Raw genomic sequence first — 18222 nt, forward strand, 5'->3', positions numbered from 1 at the left:
CGCAGCGGTGGCTGTGGGAAAACGGCAACCAGGAGAAGAGGAAATGGCCTCAAACTGTGCCAGGAGAGGCTCAGGTTGGACATCAGGAGGAATTTCTCCATGGGAAGGGTGGTCAGGCATTGGAAGAACCTGCCCAGGGATCTGGTGGAGTCCCCATCCCCGGAGGTGCCCAAGAACAGTTGGACTCCGTGCTCTGGGCTGGTGACAAGGTGAGGGTCAGGCACAGCCTGGACTCGATGATCCTGGGGGTCTTTCCCACCACCCACACCCACCCGTGTTGCTCTGGGACGCCCCAGCTCACGCTGCTGCCCCTCCCCGGGTGTCCCATCAGTGGGGACAGTCACCTGCGGGTCCCAGCACTGCGCCTCGGCCCGGTGCCACCCAGTCCACAGCTGGGCTCAGGTGGGCTCTGGGTGCCCCAGGTGTGACGGCAAAGGGGGTGCCCTGGGTCCCCAGCGGCGCTGCCGGGGTGGAGAGTGACCGCTGTGTCCCTTGGGCCGCTCCCCGGTGCAGGCGGACCCGCGGGGGGCACCGGGGACTCCCGGTGTGTCCCGGCTCAGGCCGGCCCTTCGGACAGAGCGGCACTGAACGAGCCAGGGGGCACGGCGGGACCCCGGCCCGTTCCCGGTGCTGAGGCAGCCCCGGTGCAGAAGCAGCCCCGTGTGGGCCGGATCCGGTGCGGTCCCGTCCCGGCAGCCCCGCTCGCCCCGGGCCGGCACAAATGGTTAACAGCGGCCGGCTGCGATGTGGCTCCTCCCGGTCCCTCCCCGCGGCCGGCCCCGGTCACGGCTCGGCCGCCCAGCCCCGACCTCCGCCACCGCCCAGCCCGGTTACACCGGCCGGGGGCACCGGGAGTACCGGCAGCAGCAGAACTGCCCGGGGCACCGGGGGCACCTGGAGCGCCACCAGCACCGGAGTCCCGGGAACACCGGGAACACCGGGAACACCGGGAACACCCGGAGTACCGGCGGTAGCGGGGGTCCCGAGTCATGATCTGCGGCAGGAAGGCGCGTCCCGCCGCCGAGCAGCTCCGTGCCCCGACAGACGCGGCCGGCGGCTCCCGCCGGCCCGGGAGAGCCCTGAAGAAAATGGGTGAGTTCGGGGGGAAGCGGGCAGAAACTCCGTCAGGGCTGTGCCAGAGGGGTCCGGGAGGGTCCTCCGTGGATGGGAGAGTCCCCGAAGTGGGTGGGGACCCTTGTGGCAGGAATAGGTGCCCATGGCAGGGTGGGACCCCCCATGGCAGAGACGGGTCCCCAGGGACAGAAGGGTCCCCGCTAGGGAGGGTGCCCCGGGTGGATGGGGTCCCCCACACAGGGAAGGGTTCCCCAGGATGGGAGAGGTCCCCAAGGCCACCCCAAAACAGCTGTGCATCACCCCAGCCCTTGGGGGACAGCAGGGTCAGGCTTTGGCCACATCACGGGTGACAGGAGCCCCCTTGCTCAGGGTATTTATTGTCCCCAGGGCTCAGGTCCCACTCCCCAGGACCCTCCCCAGCACCCTGCCTCAGTTTCCCCAGGCAGGGGTGCTGCCCATGGCACAGTGGGCACACGGGGCTCAGTAGTCCAGGCAGGGGCAGTGGGTGCCCAGCAAGGTCAAGGTGTGTCCCTGGGAGCGGCCGGCCCAGTCCAGAGTGGGAGCAGTGGCAAGGGCCAAGTCTGGCCTTGTGCCCCACGGCTTTGGACACGGGGCCGTGTGCCTGGAGCTGCTGCAGCTCCGTGTGTCCATGTCCGTGTGTCTGTGTCCATCTGTCCCTGTACCTCCACATCCATACATCCACGTGTCCGTCTGTCCCTGGCACCTCTATGTCTGTGCATCCCCTTGGCTTGGAGCACCCACCGCTGTGTCCATGCACCGCCATGTCTGACTGCCCATGCATCCCAGTGCCTGTGCATCCACGTGTCCGTGTGTCCTGGCAGCAGTGCATCCATGCACCTGTGCATCCATGCATGCCTGCAGCTGTGTCTCTGTATCAGCGCATCCCTGTGTCCACGTGCACCTGTGACTCCACGTGACCGAGCATCTGTGTCCGTGCATCCATATGTGCCTGGATCCGTGTAACCTGTGCATCCATCTAGCTGAGCATCCGTGTGTCCGTCTGTCCTTGCATCAGCAGATCCATGTGTCTGTACATCCCTGTGTCTCTATATCCGTGTGTCCGTGTGTCCTTGTCTGTGCATCCTCGAGCACAATGCACCCAGGTGTCCGAGCAGCCACACTCCTGTGCCCACATTCCTGTGTCCATCCCTGCGTCCATGGACCTGTATCCGTGTGTCCATCCATCCCTGCACCCCATGCTCATGCAGCCGTGTGTCCATACCTGCCCTGCACCTGCACCTTGGGCAGGAGGTGACCATGCAGGAGGTGCTGGCAGCTGGTGGCTGCGTCCCTGAGGTCACGGCTGGCTCAGGATGTCCCTGGGAGTTCCAGAATCGCCCTTGCCCAGCCCAGGACAGGAATCTCCATCTACAGCAGGATGTGGCCACTGGGGATGTGAGGAATGGCTGCCAAAACAAAAAAGGGAGGAAATAACCACTCTGTGAATAGATGGAAAAGTCGTGGCTGAGGCGTGGGCCCGCCAGTCCCCCGAGTCCACCCCATCACCGTTCCCAGCCTGAGCTCTGCTGCTGGCACCATCCTGGCACTCTCCATGCAGGATCCAGGCAGCTTTGCTGGGATTGAGCAGCTGGGCTGTGTCACTGCTGTGTCCTGTCCCCCCTGAGCAGCCACACTGTGCTCCAAAGGGGCCCAAAGGGCAGTGGCTTGTCCTGTCTGTCCTCTCCTGCCTGTCCCATCCCATCCCATCCCATCCCATCCCATCCCATCCCATCCCATCCCATCCCATCCCATCCCATCCCATCCCATCCCATCCCATCCCATCCCATCCCATCCCATCCATCCCATCCCATCCCATCCCATCCCATCCCATCCCATCCCATCCCATCCCATCCAGATGTGCACACAGATGTGCAGCAGCCCCACCACTCCCTGTACCCCAGTACACCCTTGGAACCTCCAGTGCCCCCAGTTCCCCCAGTTCCCCTGGTAGCCCAGGGCTGGTCCCCGCAGGCCTGACGGAGGATGAGGATGTCCAGCGGATGCTCCAGGGGTCCCTGCTCTGGAAGGTCAAGGCCAAGGGGGGCTCCAGGGAGCGGCTGTTCCGCCTGCAGGAGGACGGGGTCACCGTCTGCTTCGAGGGACGCTTCAGGCACGCCCGCTCCCCCCAGAGCTGTGAGTGCTGGGACTGTCCCATGGGGGCTTGGGGACACCATCCTGCACTGCCATGAGCTGTGGGGAGGGACAGGACCTGGGCAGTGCCCCAAAGCCACCCCTAGACCCCCACCAAGGACCTAGACCCTTACCCAGACACCGTGTGAGACCCAGACCCCAATCCAGGACTCCCACCTGGGACCCAGGGCCTGGACCCCCACCCAGGACACAGATCCATTCCCAGCACCCAAAACCCCACCTGGAACCCCACCTTGGACCCCAACCACAGCCCAGTTCCCAGACTCCCACTCAAGACCTGGAGCCCCACACAGAACCCAGACCCCACCTGAGCTCCAGACCCCAACCCAGGACCCAAATCCCCCAGTGAGAGCCAGACCCAATCCTGGGACATGGAACTCCACAATCCAGATCCCACCCAGACCTCCACCTGTGACCCAGATGGCCCCTGGGACGCAGATCCCAGCCTGGATCCCCACCTGTGACTGGACCCTGACCCCCACCCAGGACCCAGACATCCCCCAGCACTCACACCCCAATGCAGGACCTGCAGCCCAAGCCTGGGACCCAGCCCCTCACCCCAGATATGAATTCAATCCAGAATATGGACCCCCACCCTGTACCTGAACTCCGACCAACTCCACGCAGTGGCTCCCAGAGCCTTCCAACACTTCCCAGTGCCTCCCAGTACACCCCGTGCAGAGCTGTAGGAGTCCCCACCCTTTCCCATCCCCCTGGGGTCAGCACAGGGTCCTGTCCCGGCCAGACTGTCCCCTCCCCGGCGTCACCCGTCTCTTTCCAGCCTCTGATCTGGGATGGGTGCCTGGAGCTGGCACCGCTGGGCTCCATCCCCTGCCAGCGTCCCCATCCCCGCAGGGCCGGCGGCCGCGGCTCCTGTCTCGCCTGGGATTAGCGGGTTAAACCCGGCTGCGGCACCGCCAGGAGCCGAGCCCTGTCCCCTGGGGCTCCGTGGGGTGTCCCTCAGCATCCAGGGTGTCCCTCAGCATCCAGAGTGTCCCTCAGCAGCCAGGGTGTCTGTCCCTCAGCATCCAGGGTGTCCCTCAGCATCCAGGGTGTCCCTCAGCATCCAGGGTGTCCCTCAGCATCCAGAGTGTCCCTCAGCAGCCAGGGTGTCCCTCAGCATCCAGGGTGTCCCTCAGCATCCAGGGTGTCCCTCAGCATCCAGGGTGTCTGTCCCTCAGCATCCAGGGTGTCCCTCAGCATCCAGGGTGTCCCTCAGCATCCAGGGTGTCCCTCAGCAGCCAGGGTGTCCCTCAGCATCCAGGGTGTCCCTCAGCAGCCAGGGTGTCCCTCAGCATCCAGGGTGTCCCTCAGCAGCCAGGGTGTCCTTCAGCAGCCAGGGTGTCTGTCCCTCAGCAGCCAGAGTGTCCCTCAGCAGCCAGAGTGTCCCTCAGCATCCAGGGTGTCCCTCAGCAGCCAGGGTGTCCCTCAGCATCCAGGGTGTCCCTCAGCAGCCAGGGTGTCCCTCAGCAGCCAGGGTGTCCTTCAGCAGCCAGGGTGTCCCTCAGCAGCCAGGGTGTCCCTCAGCAGCCAGGGTGTCCCTCAGCAGCCAGGGTGTCCCTCAGCAGCCAGGGTGTCCTTCAGCAGCCAGGGTGTCCCTCAGCATCCAGGGTGTCCCTCAGCAGCCAGGGTGTCCTTCAGCATCCAGGGTGTCCCTCAGCAGCCAGGGTGTCTGTCCCTCAGCATCCAGGGTGTCCCTCAGCAGCCAGGGTGTCCCTCAGCAGCCAGGGTGTCCCTCAGCATCCAGGGTGTCCATCAGCAGCCAGGGTGTCCCTCAGCAGCCAGGGTGTCTTGCAGGATGCTCATGGGTGGGACCCTCCGGGGGAGCGCCCATCGTCCCTCCCCGCCGTGTCCCCGCAGTCTCGGTGGCGAACATCGAGGGGGTCCGCGAGGGTCGCCGGTCCGAGGGGCTGCGCAAGCACGGAGCCGCCTTCCCCGAGCGCCACTGCTTCACCCTCGCCTTCAAGGGCCGCCGCAAGAACCTCGACCTGGCCGCCCGCGGAGAGGAGGACGCCCGGCACTGGGTGCAGGGGCTCACCAAGCTGATGGGGCGGCTGCAGGCCATGAGCCAGATGGAGAAGCTCGACCAGTATCCTTTGAGGGAGCCCTGGGGACTTGGGGACAGGGTGGGGACGGCTGAGGGTGACGCAGGGTGGTTTCCTTACCCCGGTGCAGTTGGATCCATGGGGTCCTGCAGCGAGCAGACAGGAACAAGGACAACAAGATGTCGTTCCGGGAGGTGAAGAGCATGCTGAGGATGCTCAACATCGACATGGACGATGTCTACGCCTCCAAGCTCTTCAAGGTGCCTGTCCCGTGCTGCACCGCCCGCTGTCTCCGGGAGGGAATTGCTGCCTCCTTCTCTGCCTTCCCCAGCACAGAGAACTGACAAACTCCTCACAGCAAAGCCACCCCCTGCCACCAGTGGCTGTGTCCCAGCAGGAGCACATGGTGGAGAGGGGTGAGGTGGGGTGAGCTGCCCCAGCCACTGTTCCCTGTGTCCCCAAGGTGGGACATTTCTCCCCTGTGGAGAGCTGTCCCTCTGGCCATCTCCTGAGGTCCCTTTCCACCTGGGGAAACTGAGGCACAGAGCTGTGCTCTGCTCCATCCCTGAGTGGAGGGTCAGAGGGCTCTGGATGGGGGAACAGAGGGGACAGTAGCTGAGTCCCCCCAAACTCTGGGGACAGGTGTGGCTGTAGCCCGTCCATACAGGGAGGGGACAGTCCCTGAGGTTGGGCTGTGTCCCATCAGGAGTGTGACCACTCGGGCAACGAGCGCCTGGAGGGCCGGGAGCTGGAGGAGTTTTGCCGGCGGCTGCTGCGGCGGCCGGAGCTGGAGGAGCTTTTTGGGCGCTACTCGGGCGAGGATCGGGTCCTGTCAGCCGAGGAGCTGCAGGATTTCCTGAGGGATCAGGGCGAGGACTCCAGCCTGCGCCAGGCCCGCACCATCATCCGCACCTACGAGCTCAACGAGAAGGGTAGGGCTGAGGGTGTGGGATGGTGGGATGGGCACTGCTGGAGCTGTGGGAGGTCATGGATGTAGGGATGGGGCTCTGATTGGTGCCATCACCCCCCAGAACGGGTCCTCCAAGGCTTCTGTTACTGTCCTGGTATCCATTCCCAGGGTGCCCCCAGTGTCACCCATCCAACACACGGCCTGGCTGGTGCCTGGTGGATGTGACACTCTGGGGACAGGGGATGTGAAGGTGGGGATGGACAGCAGGTGGACTTCCACATCTCATGGGTGACATGATGCCAGCTCTGGTATGAATATGACACTGCTGAGTGACTTCTGTCACCCTCAGGTGCCACTATGGCAGGTCCAGGGCTAACAGAGCACTGGGAGGACAGGGGACATCAGGGTGGGATGGAGGATCTCCGTGTCACCATTGTACCCTTAAAGTGGATGTGGCACTAGGAGGATGGGGGACATCAGATGGGAGATGGGACACAAAGGGGACCTCCCCAGGTGCCACAGTGCCAGATCTGGGGCCATGGCACTGGGAGGACAGAGGGCATCAGGGTGGAGACAGGGAACCTCCACGCCTCATGGGTGTCACCATGCCACATCCAGAGTGAATATGGCACCAGCAGGATGAGTGACATCAGGATGGATGGGACACTTGAGGGAACTTACATATCCCCTGGGTGCCACAGTGCCAGGTCAGGGGTGACCATGGCACCACTGGGACCTCCAAGTGGGGGAAGTCCCTAGGGTGTCACCCTGCCAGCACCACGGCAGCCCTCTGTGACACCTCCCACCGTGTCCCACAGCCAAGCGGCAGGACCTGATGATGCTGGATGGTTTCATGATGTACCTGCTCTCGGCTGCCGGTGACATCCTCAACCAGGAGCACACCAAGGTGCACCAGGACATGAACCAGCCCCTGAGCCACTACTTCATCTCCTCCTCCCACAACACCTACCTGACCCGCAACCAGATCGGCGGCACCAGCAGCACCGAGGCCTATGTCAGGTGCGTGTCCCTGGTCCCCGTGGAGCCCCGGAGGGTCCCGTGGCTGGAGGGTGCCAGGGACTCATCTGGTGCCGGTGTGGTGGCAGGGCACTGAGGGCAGGGTGCCGCTGTGTGGAGCTGGACTGCTGGGAGGGCTCGGACGGGGAACCTGTCGTGTACCACGGGCACACGCTCACCTCCAAAATCCTCTTCCGCGATGTCATCGAGAGCATCCGCGACTCTGCCTTCGAGGTGAGGCTGGGGCCGGCAGCCCAGGGGTGCTGGGTGTGGGGTGCTGGGTGTGGGGTGCTGGGTACCAGGTGCTGAGTGTGGGGTGCTGGGTACCAGGTGCTGAGTGTGGGGTGCTGGGTGCCAGGTGCTGGGTACCAGGTGCTGGGTGTGGGGTGCTGGGTCCCAGGTGCTGGGTGTGGGGTGCTGGGTGCCAGGTGCTGGGTCCCAGGTGCTGGGTGTGGGGTGCTGGGTGCCAGGTGCTGGGTACCAGGTGCTGGGTACCAGGTGCTGGGTGCCAGGTGCTGGGTACCAGGTGCTGGGTGCCAGGAGCTGGGTGCCAGGTGCTGGGTGCCAGGTGTTGAGGGCTGCCCGTCCCCATGCCCAGAAATCGCCCTACCCCGTTATCCTGTCCCTGGAGAACCACTGCGGCCTGGAGCAGCAGGCCACCATGGCCCGGCACATGAAGGCCATCCTGGGGGACAGGCTGCTGACCCAGCCCCTGCAGGGGCAGGACCCCCATGATCTCCCCTCACCAGAGGTAAGGCCACCTGCGCGTGGTGCACACCACGGTGTCCCCATGTCCCCTCCGAGCCCTGAGCTCGGACCTGCCTCCTGTAGCAGCTGAAGGAAAAGATCCTGGTGAAGGGCAAGAAGCTGCCAGAACTGTGGCAGGAGCCCCGGGGCATCACCTCCCTTCTGGACCCTGAGGAGGAGGAAGAGGAAGAGGAGGAAGAAGAAGAGGAGGAGAAGGTGCAGGAGAGAAGCCCCCGGCGGGTGAGAGACCTCCCCTGGGATGTGATTCTGTCGGACCACGGCATCCTGGTGGTCCTGATGGATCAGAGCATCCTGGTGGTGCTGGGGGACCATGGCATCCTGGCACTGTCCCAGCTGAGCACTGCCAGCTCTGCCACCCTCCTCTGCAGCCCTGCTCTCTCCTCTTTCAGTCGCTGCAGTCACTGCAGGAGATCAAACCTCTGCAGGTGGGTCATGGGATGGAGCTGGGGGGGCACTGAGTGGCTGTCACTGCCTGGAGGAGGGGACCGAGCTTGGGGACCCCTCAGCTGTGCCTCCCTCTTCCTGCTGGGCTGAGTGGCCTGTTTCTGGGGTTTCCAACACTTTGATTTCTCTGTCACCTCAAGCTCTCCATCATGTTGGGCCTCCATCACATCCAGGGAGACCTGTTGGGGTCTGCATCACTTTGTGGTCTCTGTCACCTCAAGTGTTCCATCATCTTGGGGTGCTCATAACCTCAGGTTCTTCAGCACTTTGGGGTCCTCCTCATCTTGGGGTTTCCAACATATTGTGCTGTCCATCCCCTTGGGTTCTCCATGACTTCGGGTTGTCAACGTGCTTGAGTTCTCCATCAGCCCCTGGTCCATCATTGCATTGCCTCAGGTTCTGCACCACCTTGGGGTCTCCACTGCATCAGGGTCTCCGTGGCCTTGGGGGTCTCAGCACTCAGCACTAGCAGGGGACGGGGTCTTTAGACCCTTGGGCCAGCAGGTGGCCACCAGGGCCAGGTTGTCCCTGATGCCACGGTGGCTCCCGCAGGCCAAGGACGCGGCTCAGGTGTCCCCGGAGCTGTCGGCGTTGGTGGTGTACTGCCAGGCTGTCCCCTTCCCCGGGCTGGCCCAGGCCCTGCGCCACCCCCAGCCCTGCCAGATGTCCTCCTTCAGCGAGAGGAAGGCACGGAAGCTCATCAAGGAGGCAGGTGAGGGCCACCAGATGGGGACAGGGATGGGGACAGTCCTGAGTCACTGGGATGCAGGATGGGCTGAGAATGATGGGCTCTGTCTCGAGGGTGGCTCCATTGGTGGGGTCAGGGTCACACTGGCCTCACCCAGGCAGGGCAGGGTTGGGCTCACATGACCAGGATCAAGGATCAGGGTTTAGGATGTGGCATCTGGGTCCAGGCCTGGGCCTGGGAATAAAGTCTGGGGCAGAGTCCAGGAACTGAGGTCTGGGGTCAAGGGCTCGGGTCAGAATCTTAGGTCAGGGCCTGAGATTAAGACTGGAGTCAGTGTTCAGGGTCTGGGGTCCAGGGTCAATGTCTGGAGTCCAGAATTAGGTCTGGGTCAGGGCATGGGCTCGGGGGTTTTGGTTTGGAGTGTGAGGTCCAGGGATCAGGGTCAAGATCCGGGGTAAAGGCTCCATGGTCAAGGTCCAGGGTCAGGGGTCTAAAGTCAAAGTGTGGGGTCAAGATCAGGATCCAGGGTCAGAGATTTGGGGTCAGGGGTCCAAAATCAAGGTCCAGGGTTGGGGTCTGAACCCCAGGGTCTGGTTTCAGGGCCTGGGTCACATTTCAGACTCAGGCCCACCCAGCTGGGCAGGCTGTGTCTGTGTCCCTGGGCCCATCACCCGTTGTTGGGGCCCCCCAGCAGAACTTGAGGGTGCTGTGGCCCCTCTGAGCCGTGTCCCCCACCCAGGCCCGGCGCTGGTCCGGTACAACGCGCGCCAGCTCAGCCGCGTGTACCCGCTGGGGCTCAAGATGAACTCTGCCAACTACAACCCCCAGGAGATGTGGAACGCTGGCTGCCAGCTGGGTGAGACCCCCAGGCCCTCCCCTGACCTGGAACCCACCCCTGGAGCTGTCACCCACCCTGACACCCCATCCACTGTCCCCACAGTGGCCCTCAACTTCCAGACGCCGGGGTACGAGATGGACCTGAACGCCGGGCGCTTCCTGCCCAACGGGCGCTGTGGTTACGTCCTGAAGCCGCTCTGCCTGCGCTGCCCCCCCGGGGAGGGGTCCCGGCGCCTGGCGCTGCACATCAGGGTGAGGACACCCCCTGAGCCTGTCCCCAGGCCCGGGTGGGTGCCACCCACATCCCTGCTCGGTCACACCCATGACATTTCAATGCCTGGCCGGGTGCCACCTGCATCTTCTCCCAGGTGACACCAACCCTGCTCCCAGCCAGGTGTCACCCAACCTCTTCTGGGTGACACCAACCTCATGTCCAGCCAGGTGCCACCCATGTCCCCTCAGGGTGATGCCAACCCCATGTCCAGCCTGGTGCCACTCACACACCTTCCCCTGAGTGTCACCATCTTCTCTTTTGTTGGGGACACTGACACTCCCTCACATCTGTTTGGGTACCACCCATGTCTCTGCTCCTGGGTGACACCAAATCTGTCCCCAAATCCAGCCGGTGTCAGCCATGTCCCTTCTCTGAGATGGCATCGTCCACCTCCCTCCTCCCCACCCCATCCCCAATCCCAGCCAAGTGCCACCCACGTCCCTTCTCCTGGGGACCCAGTCACATGCCACTCATGTTCCTTCTCCTGGGTGCTACCAACCCTCTCCCTCCTCCCCACCCCATCCCCACTCCTGGCTGTGCCACCCATGACACTTCTCCTGGGTGACACCAACCCTGTCCCCAAATCCAGCTGTGTCAGCCACTGGGTGGCATCAGCCACGTCCCTCCTTTTCACCGTGTCCCCAAGCCCAGCCAAGTGCCACCCATGTCCCTTCTCCTGGGGGCACCAGTCCTTCCCCCACACCCCCATCCCCCCAGGCCCCTCGTGGTGCCTGTCCCCTGGTCCCCAGCTCCCTGTGCCACAGGTGATCACAGCACAGCAGCTGCCCAAGCTGAACAGGGACAAGGGCAGCTCCATCGTGGATCCCTTTGTGCGTGTGGAGATCCACGGGGTCCCGGCCGACTGCGCCAAGCAACAGACCCACCACAAGCTCAACAACGGTGAGTGCTGGCACCTGGGCACCCCCAGGGACACCCCTGGGAACCTGGACCCATGGGGACACTCTAGGGCACCCTCACCTTCAGGGACATCCAATTCCTATTGCCTCTCACAACCCTATGACTCCCCGATTCCCGGGAATGCCCAAGGTCCCCAGGGTCCCTTGGAGCACCCTGATCCCTGCAGACACCCCAGGGAACCTGATCTCCAGGGGTGCTCCAGGACACCAGGGACACCTCAGGGCCCCCTGATGTCCAGGAGTGCCAGGACACCTGAGCCTGGGGTCCTTCAGGACTCCTGGTGCCAGGGACACCCCAGGGGACCCTGATCCAGGGACACCTTGATGCCAGAGTGATCCCCCTGAGGGACAGTGCATTGGGTACCCACACCCAGCACTCACTGCCAGTAGAACCAGCGCCCAGGACATCCCAGTCCCCTCTGAGCACCACAATGTCCCTTCCTCAGCACAGCCAGATCCCCACCAGTGGCAGGGTCCATCATGTCCCAGTTCTTCCCAGTGCCACTCCTTCACGGCCTCCAGTACACTCAGCCCAAGCCCAGTGTGATTCCCAATCTCCCCAGTATCCACAGCCCCAGTGTGACCCCCATTCCCCCAGTATACCCCACTATGGCCCCAGTGTTACCCCCATTCTCCCAGTATGGTCCAGCCCAGCTCCAATATATCCTCCATTCCTCCACTATATCCCATCAGAGTCCCAGTATGATCCCACCCCTCCAGCACACTCCTCCACAGTCACTGTACACCCCCATTCTCCCAGTATAGCCCAGTCCAGAACCAGCACGGCCCCCTTTTCCCCAGTACACCCCACTGTGGCCCCAGCATCACCCCCAGTCCCGCAGCCTGCCCCAGTCCCCACATCCCCCACATCCCCCAGTGCAGGACGGCAGCTCAGCCGGGGCAGTGCATGGGGGGGTCCTGCTGGTCCCTGCTGGTCCCTGCTGGTCCCTGGCTGGCCCCGGTGGCCTCACCCACCCCCACACCGGTGCCACAGGTTTCAACCCGCGCTGGGAGGAGACGCTGCGGTTCCAGGTGCGGGTGCCCGAGCTGGCCCTGGTGCGCTTTGTGGTGGAGGACTATGACAGCACCTCCTGCAACGACTTCGTGGGGCAGTTCACGCTGCCCCTGCCCAGCATGCGCCAAGGTGGGTGCAGGTGCCACCCCGCTGCCCTCTGGGGACGGGGACAGCCCCCTGGCACCCGCTGAGCCCCCTCTGTCCCCAGGGTACCGCCACATCCACCTGCTCTCCAAGGACGGGGCGTCCCTGTCCCCCGCCACGCTCTTCGTGCACGTCCGGTGCAAGAACCTGTGAGGTGTCCGCAGGGGGGACATCCTTGTGTCCCCAGCTGCCCGTGGCAGGGACGGTGTGTCTGCGTGTGGGGGACAACAGGCTCCTCCATGGGTGGGCACCCTGCGTGGGGACAGTCCGAGGACACCGCTCACCTGCCTGTGGTGACAGCAGGGCTGGGAGGACCCAAAGGGGTGGGGGTTCCCCTCCCTGCTCCCCAGTGCCACCCAATCTGCCGGGGCCCTGCTCCTCCCCTCCCTGAGGGGACAGATGCTGTGACAAGCAGGATGGGTTGATTGGGCCAAGGACAGCCCAGCACAGCCGCACAGGGGTGACACCAAATCTCACCAGTCCTGGCACACCTGATCTCAGCCCCTCTCCTGGGGTGCAGGGACGGTGCCATCACCCTGCAGTCCCTGAGGGGACCCTGCCACCACACACTCCATTGTGCCCGGGTGGGGACATTCCCAAGCTCTGCTCTGGCACCAGTGACAGTCACAGATTTACACCCTGGGATCAAGCCAGTCGAATAAAGATTTTATTTTAACAGAGCCTGTCCCAGTGTCCCTGTCACCCCCTGGAGCCCATTGTGGGTGGATCAGGGCTGAGCCCATCCCCAAATCAGCGGTGCCCTGGGGAGCTGCCAAGCACCCAAGGGTACTGCACCCATGGAAGCTGGGGGGGTTCACTGGAGCAGCCATCAAACCTGCCATGGGAACAGGGGGAGGGTCCCATGGGGTGTCCCCCACCCTCACCCAGCCTCCCCTAGCCCAAGACAGCAGGGACACAGGAGGGGACACAGAGGTACTTGCATAGGTGACACAGGACCCCAAACAGGGGGGATGTGATGACACTGCCAGGGGGGATGTGATGGGTTCCTGGTCCCCACCGAGGCCCCACAGGTCCAGGCTGGGGTGGGCACAGGCTCTCAGGGTCCGTGGTGCCACGGGGTGTGACAGGGACACGCAGGGACAGGGAGGTGTGAGAGTGCATAGACGGGGTCTTGGCCTTGGTGTGCAGCTTTGGAAACCTTTGGCTGGGCGGGCAGGAGCATCTCGGAGCTCTGGGCGGACAAGGTTCATGACATGGCAGGAGGCTGTCCGGGCACTCCTTTCCCAAAAGATCTCGATGGGATGAAGGTTTTCCATGAAAACATTTCCTTTCTCTCAGCGGATCCTGCAGCACGAGGTGACACCGGGAGCTGGTGCTGGAGGCACCGCGGGGCTGGGGAGGCTGAGGCCCCAGGGTGATGCCGATGGCGCGTATCCGTATTTCCATGCTTCCAGAGAAAAGCGGCTGAGCGGAGGCCGGAGGTGCAGCAGAGGCAGTGGAGCATTCCCTGGTGCCTGCTGCTCCATGGGGAGGCTGAGGGGAAGGAGCCCCAGGAGTCCGAGCAGAGCGGGGTGAGCTGAGCTGCGGAGCTGAATCCCCGCTGATGTTCGGGCGCTGCTGCCCCTCAGTTCAGCGTCGAGCAGGAAGGGTTGGAGTCTCCGTGGCTGGGCAGGAGATGGGACAAGGCATCGCTTGCACAAATAGCCCTTTGAAAGGAATCTCGACGTGCTCCTGAGCCCACGGGGAGGGACCCTGTGTAATGGAGTCAGGAGCAAACGGGGGGCAAAGAGCCGAGCAGGGGAGAGCCTGAAGCACCCTCAGGGCAGGCAGGAGGGTTTGGCCAGCAGCCACCACGTCCTGGTGCTCCAGCATGCCACTGCCACAGCATCAACCTCAGCTGTCCCCATGGAGAAAAGTCCCAGTCCAGCAGCCCAGTGATGAAACTTCAGCAGCCGAATGCAACTCATGGCAGTTGGGAACAAGAAAGATTTAAAATATATATAATATATACTTTTATTATTCACCCGTTAAATCCATTATATGCCAATCATGATCTAGTTTCAGCAGTTACATTCCCTTGATCATGTCTTTAGGAGGATGCAGTTAAATCAAACAAGGAGACGGCTGACAGCAGCAGGGGCGGCGGCTCCGGTCCCCCTCTCCCAGCATGGGTCTGGCTTTGGCAGAAAGGATGAGGGCAGCACCTCTGCAGGCCCAGCTCCTCCACGCTCTCCTGGCAAGGGCTCCCTTACTGCAGCACCAATCCAACCTAGGAGCAATGGAAACAGGGGTCAGGATGTGTCCTCTGCTCCGTTCCCAGCTCTGTGTGGACGCAGCTGGGAGGGCTCGGTGTTGTCTGTGTGGGTTTCCCCACTGGTTTTGGGATATTTGAGAGCAGCAAATATTTGAGAGCTGGGTTTGTGGTTGAATGGGCACACGGGTCCTGCCCAGCTCTCATCTGGGGAGGTGACCAATGTTTGGGGTGTAACAAGCCCCGTCAGGTTATGAGACAGCCTTGATTCATGAGCCAAGGATGTTTCTCAGCTCCTGTTGAGTAGAAGGATGGAACACCCCTCCTACGAGTTGGGGCTGTTTAGCCTGGAGAAGGCTGCAGGGAGGCCTTAGAGCTCCTTCCAGTGCTGATAGAGGCTCCAAGAGGGACTCTGGATAAGGGCCTGGAGTGACAGATGAGGGGCAGTGGCTTCCCACTGCCAGAGGGCAGGGTTAGATGGGACACTGTGAAGAAATTCCTCCCTGTGAAGGTGGGGAGGCCCTGGCTCAGGCTGCCCAGAGCAGCTGGGGCTGCCCCATCCCTCAAAGTGTCCAAGGCCAGGTCAGACAGGGCTTGGAGCAACCTGGGATAATGGAAGGCATCCCTACCTGTGACAGGGGTGGAACAAGGGACCTTTTAAGGTCCCTTCCAATGCGTTCCATGATTCTGTGACTTGGGAGAAGCTGCTTCCCAAGGGCCTGGTGCCTGGACATGTCCCTCTGCAGGCAGCTGGCACTGCTGGGGACTCTCCAGGACGTGCTGGTGGCCGCTCATGCACTCTGACCCAGAGCCCCACTACAGGAAACATTCCCAGCATCAGGCTCTCCCCGCAGCTTTCCCAGCAAAGGAAGGGATTGCTGACACCTCCTGGGGCTTCCTAGGAGGCTCAGCAAGCGAGGCTGGTTTAGGGCACAGAGACAGACTTGGCTTCACACCAGGGAACCAAAGCCCTGTGACTGCCATCAAGGCGTTAATTAGCTGTTAAGGCATTAATTAGCTGTGATGTAGCTGGGCAGATCCTGGTTCTCAAGCACCATCCTCTGCAAGGTGTCTGTGGGCTGGAGATGCTGACTCACATCTCTGGTGTGGAGGGACAGCAGCAACCAGGTGCTGCCTCAGGATGGCCCAGGGCAGGCAGATGGGGCTGCAGCACAGCTCTGGGAGCAGGTCACTGGGAACAGGCTGCTGGCCCTGGGGACAAATGACATCCTGGGGTCTCGTGGATCCCTGCATGTGGTGGCAGAGCTCCTCTGTCACAGGTCCTGCTCCAACCTGTCTGTTCTCTGCAGAGGGATGGCTGTTCCTCCCACCCCACCAGGACACGCTGACACCCAGGGCTGTGCAGTGACACCCGGGTCCTGTGCGGGATCACAGGCAACTGTCACAACCCTCGGTGTCACATCTGTCACCCTGAAGCCCTCTGCTGTCTCCTCTGTGCTTGCCCTCCATCCTCACAGGGAAGAGGTTGGTGTGAAGGGAAGGACTGAACCTGCACTATTCCAGGAATAAAATTAGCTTTGGAAGACGAGTGTGGAGGGATTTTCCCCAGGGACACGCTCTGTGCAGGCATGGGAGGTGGCACATGGATTCACTCACTGTGGGTGACACTGCAAGGACACGGGCTGGGCTGGAATGCTGAGCTCTGGGTGACAGCAAACCCACGTCCCCAGGGCTGTGGGGACGAGACCCCTTCTCACAGCACTGACCTTCTCTGGTGCCATGCTGGGACACTTCCAATTGTACAGGTAATACTGCAGGTTCCCATCCCCGATCCCAAACTTCAGCTTCTCCAGGAAGGTTTTGTTTTCCATGAGATCCAGTGCATTGAAGACGTCAAATCCTTTCTGCACAGGGAGACATGAAGCCATCAGTTCCTGCTGTTGTGCTGGGAAGTTCCTCCCACCTGTGAGCAGCCTGGCCCCCTCTCCTGCCTGGCTTTGAATCCCAGGAAAAGGGAAGAGCTCAGCCTTGGTGTCCTCACCCTCAATCCAATTACTACAGGACTGTTTGCTGTAGGACATGAGTAACACCCCGAGCTCAGCTCACCACAGGCTGGAAGGTTCAAGGTACCCCTGCACCCCTCTCCTGGGTGGCAGAGCCTTTCAGATTTGGATTTCTCTGGTCCTGGGAAGGAGCCCTTCCCACAAACCCAAGGGTGGGCAGCCTGCAGAGAGCTGCCCTGGGAGTTTGCTGGTGAGCTCCTGTGAGCTGCCAGCGTCCCACAGTGCCAGCCCAGCCCTGCCTCCTCACCGACTTGGCGAGGATGAGCGCGTCACTCATGAGGTCGATGAGAGGCGTCTTGGTGTGAACGTTGTAGAAGGAATAAGCAGCTTTCAGGCTCTTGTGAGTCGGGTGGTTCATGATGGTGGAGGGCAGTGTGTAAAAGCTCAGGAAGTCTGTCACCTCTCCTGGGGCACTCTGGAAGGCAGAAGTGACATCACAACATCTCAGGCTAGGATAAAGCCTGGCCAGAGCCTTAGAGGAGCTCTCCCAGTTGGAGTGATGGCTGCAGGGAGACCCAGGGCCCAGGATGGAGGCACCATCCTCCGCCAAATTCCCATCCCAGAGGGGCACAGAGCTCCTCCCTGATTGCTCCCACAGCTCCAGTAGAAGCAAAAGCCCAGGCAAACACCTCTCCCATCCTGCTCCTGCCCCTCACCTCTACCACGAAGGTGTCGATGATGTTCTCCTGAGGTACGAACCAGTGCTCCACCTCCTCTCGGCTCATCACGGGTGTCAGGTGGAACTGCTTCAGGTACTCAGTCAGGAGCTTGTGCACAGCAGAGATGTCCTTGTGCTCCATGGGCCGCAAGCCGGGAGTCTTGGGAGTCTGCAGAAAGTGGGACAAGTTGTTTCACTGCTTGCACAGTGGTTTTCATCACCCAAGGGCTCTCCAAGGAGCAGGACAGAGACACTCTCTGCTTACATCAGCCCATTTTCAGCCCCCCAGCCCTGTGTGCCCAGCCAAGGATGGATGTGTTCGGCTGTGACACTGATGACAAAGATCACAGAGAGCACAGCATGTCCCAAATCCCCAAGTGCCAGGTCAGGTCCCACTGGAAGTGGTCTCCTACCCACGACACGAACTCTGCACCCCTCCAGGTGCCTGCTCCCACTCACAGCAGGCATGGGCTGGGAGATGTGTCCCAGGCTCAACAAGATGTTATTCCCAGTTGGCCTCAATTACTAATCTAGGGTTGGGATGGCTCAGCAAGCCCTGATCTGCTCTGGGGCTAAGTTTCTGTGCAAAAACCAGTAGCTCCAGCCCAGCAACTGCTGGCTGTGTGGCTGTGGGAGGCAGGAGCTGGGAGCTGCCCAGCATGAAAGCAGCACTTTCCACCCCATAGGGGCAGCTCTGGCTGACAGAAAGGAGCCAGCAAGGTCAGGGAAGGTGGTGGCAATTTTAATGCAGTTTGTTTCCTTCTCTTCCATCTCCAGCTGGGGAACCTCCCCAGCAGGACAACTGCAGTGCCAGAACTGATCAGTGTGACTGAAGAATGAGGGACTAACCCAATCCAAGGTCACACTGAGGTTGTGTTTGGACAGATGAAGGCTGTCACATCTGCCTGCTCATTTTTCCAGGACAACAGGCTATGACTCATCAGCAAACAAAACTCACAGGGTCCTTTTAACTGCAAGAACTTGCCCTTAAAATGCAGGTACCCAGGCAATAATACATAAAGA

General features: G+C 62.0%; 2 protein-coding genes across 5 annotated transcripts in view; one reads left to right on the forward strand and one right to left on the reverse strand.

Annotated features, from left to right (window-relative positions):
- Window positions 1-12985, forward strand: PLCD3 (phospholipase C delta 3). Of its 3 annotated transcripts, none has more exons than XR_015279593.1 (16): window positions 1-1092; window positions 3067-3228; window positions 5107-5335; window positions 5422-5551; window positions 5998-6223; window positions 7020-7221; window positions 7308-7452; window positions 7817-7969; window positions 8050-8205; window positions 8376-8411; window positions 8983-9142; window positions 9858-9974; window positions 10059-10765; window positions 10819-11129; window positions 12141-12290; window positions 12370-12985. XR_015279593.1 is itself a non-coding variant. In XM_086864776.1 (16 exons), the coding sequence occupies exons 1-16, from the start codon at window positions 990-992 to the stop codon at window positions 12456-12458; spliced, it is 2343 nt and encodes a 780-aa protein (XP_086720902.1). In that variant the 5' UTR covers window positions 1-989; the 3' UTR covers window positions 12459-12985. The 3 variants fall into 3 exon arrangements, 2 of the variants coding, with proteins under 2 accessions (XP_086720902.1, XP_086720903.1); XM_086864776.1 differs by having other exon boundaries at window positions 10059-10207; window positions 10994-11129; XM_086864777.1 differs by having other exon boundaries at window positions 776-1092; window positions 8053-8205; window positions 10059-10207; window positions 10994-11129.
- Window positions 12951-18222, reverse strand: part of NMT1 (N-myristoyltransferase 1) — a 17940-nt gene continuing 12668 nt past the window's right edge. The window contains exons 9-12 of one of the 2 annotated variants that reach the window (XR_015279594.1): window positions 17198-17368; window positions 16789-16956; window positions 15107-16382; window positions 12951-15062 (exon numbers count right to left, since the gene is read on the reverse strand). Coding sequence is in view for 1 of the 2 variants with exons in the window: in XM_086864778.1 (XP_086720904.1) it covers window positions 14515-14535; window positions 16245-16382; window positions 16789-16956; window positions 17198-17368 (498 nt within the window). In the remaining variant the exon portion in view is untranslated. The remainder of the gene's footprint in view (window positions 15063-15106; window positions 16383-16788; window positions 16957-17197; window positions 17369-18222) is intronic. The other variant, XM_086864778.1, reaches the window with a different exon arrangement.

This window comes from Cyanistes caeruleus, chromosome 27 (assembly GCF_971803275.1).
Source record: "Cyanistes caeruleus chromosome 27, bCyaCae1.hap1.1, whole genome shotgun sequence".
Lineage (NCBI taxonomy): Eukaryota > Metazoa > Chordata > Aves > Passeriformes > Paridae > Cyanistes > Cyanistes caeruleus.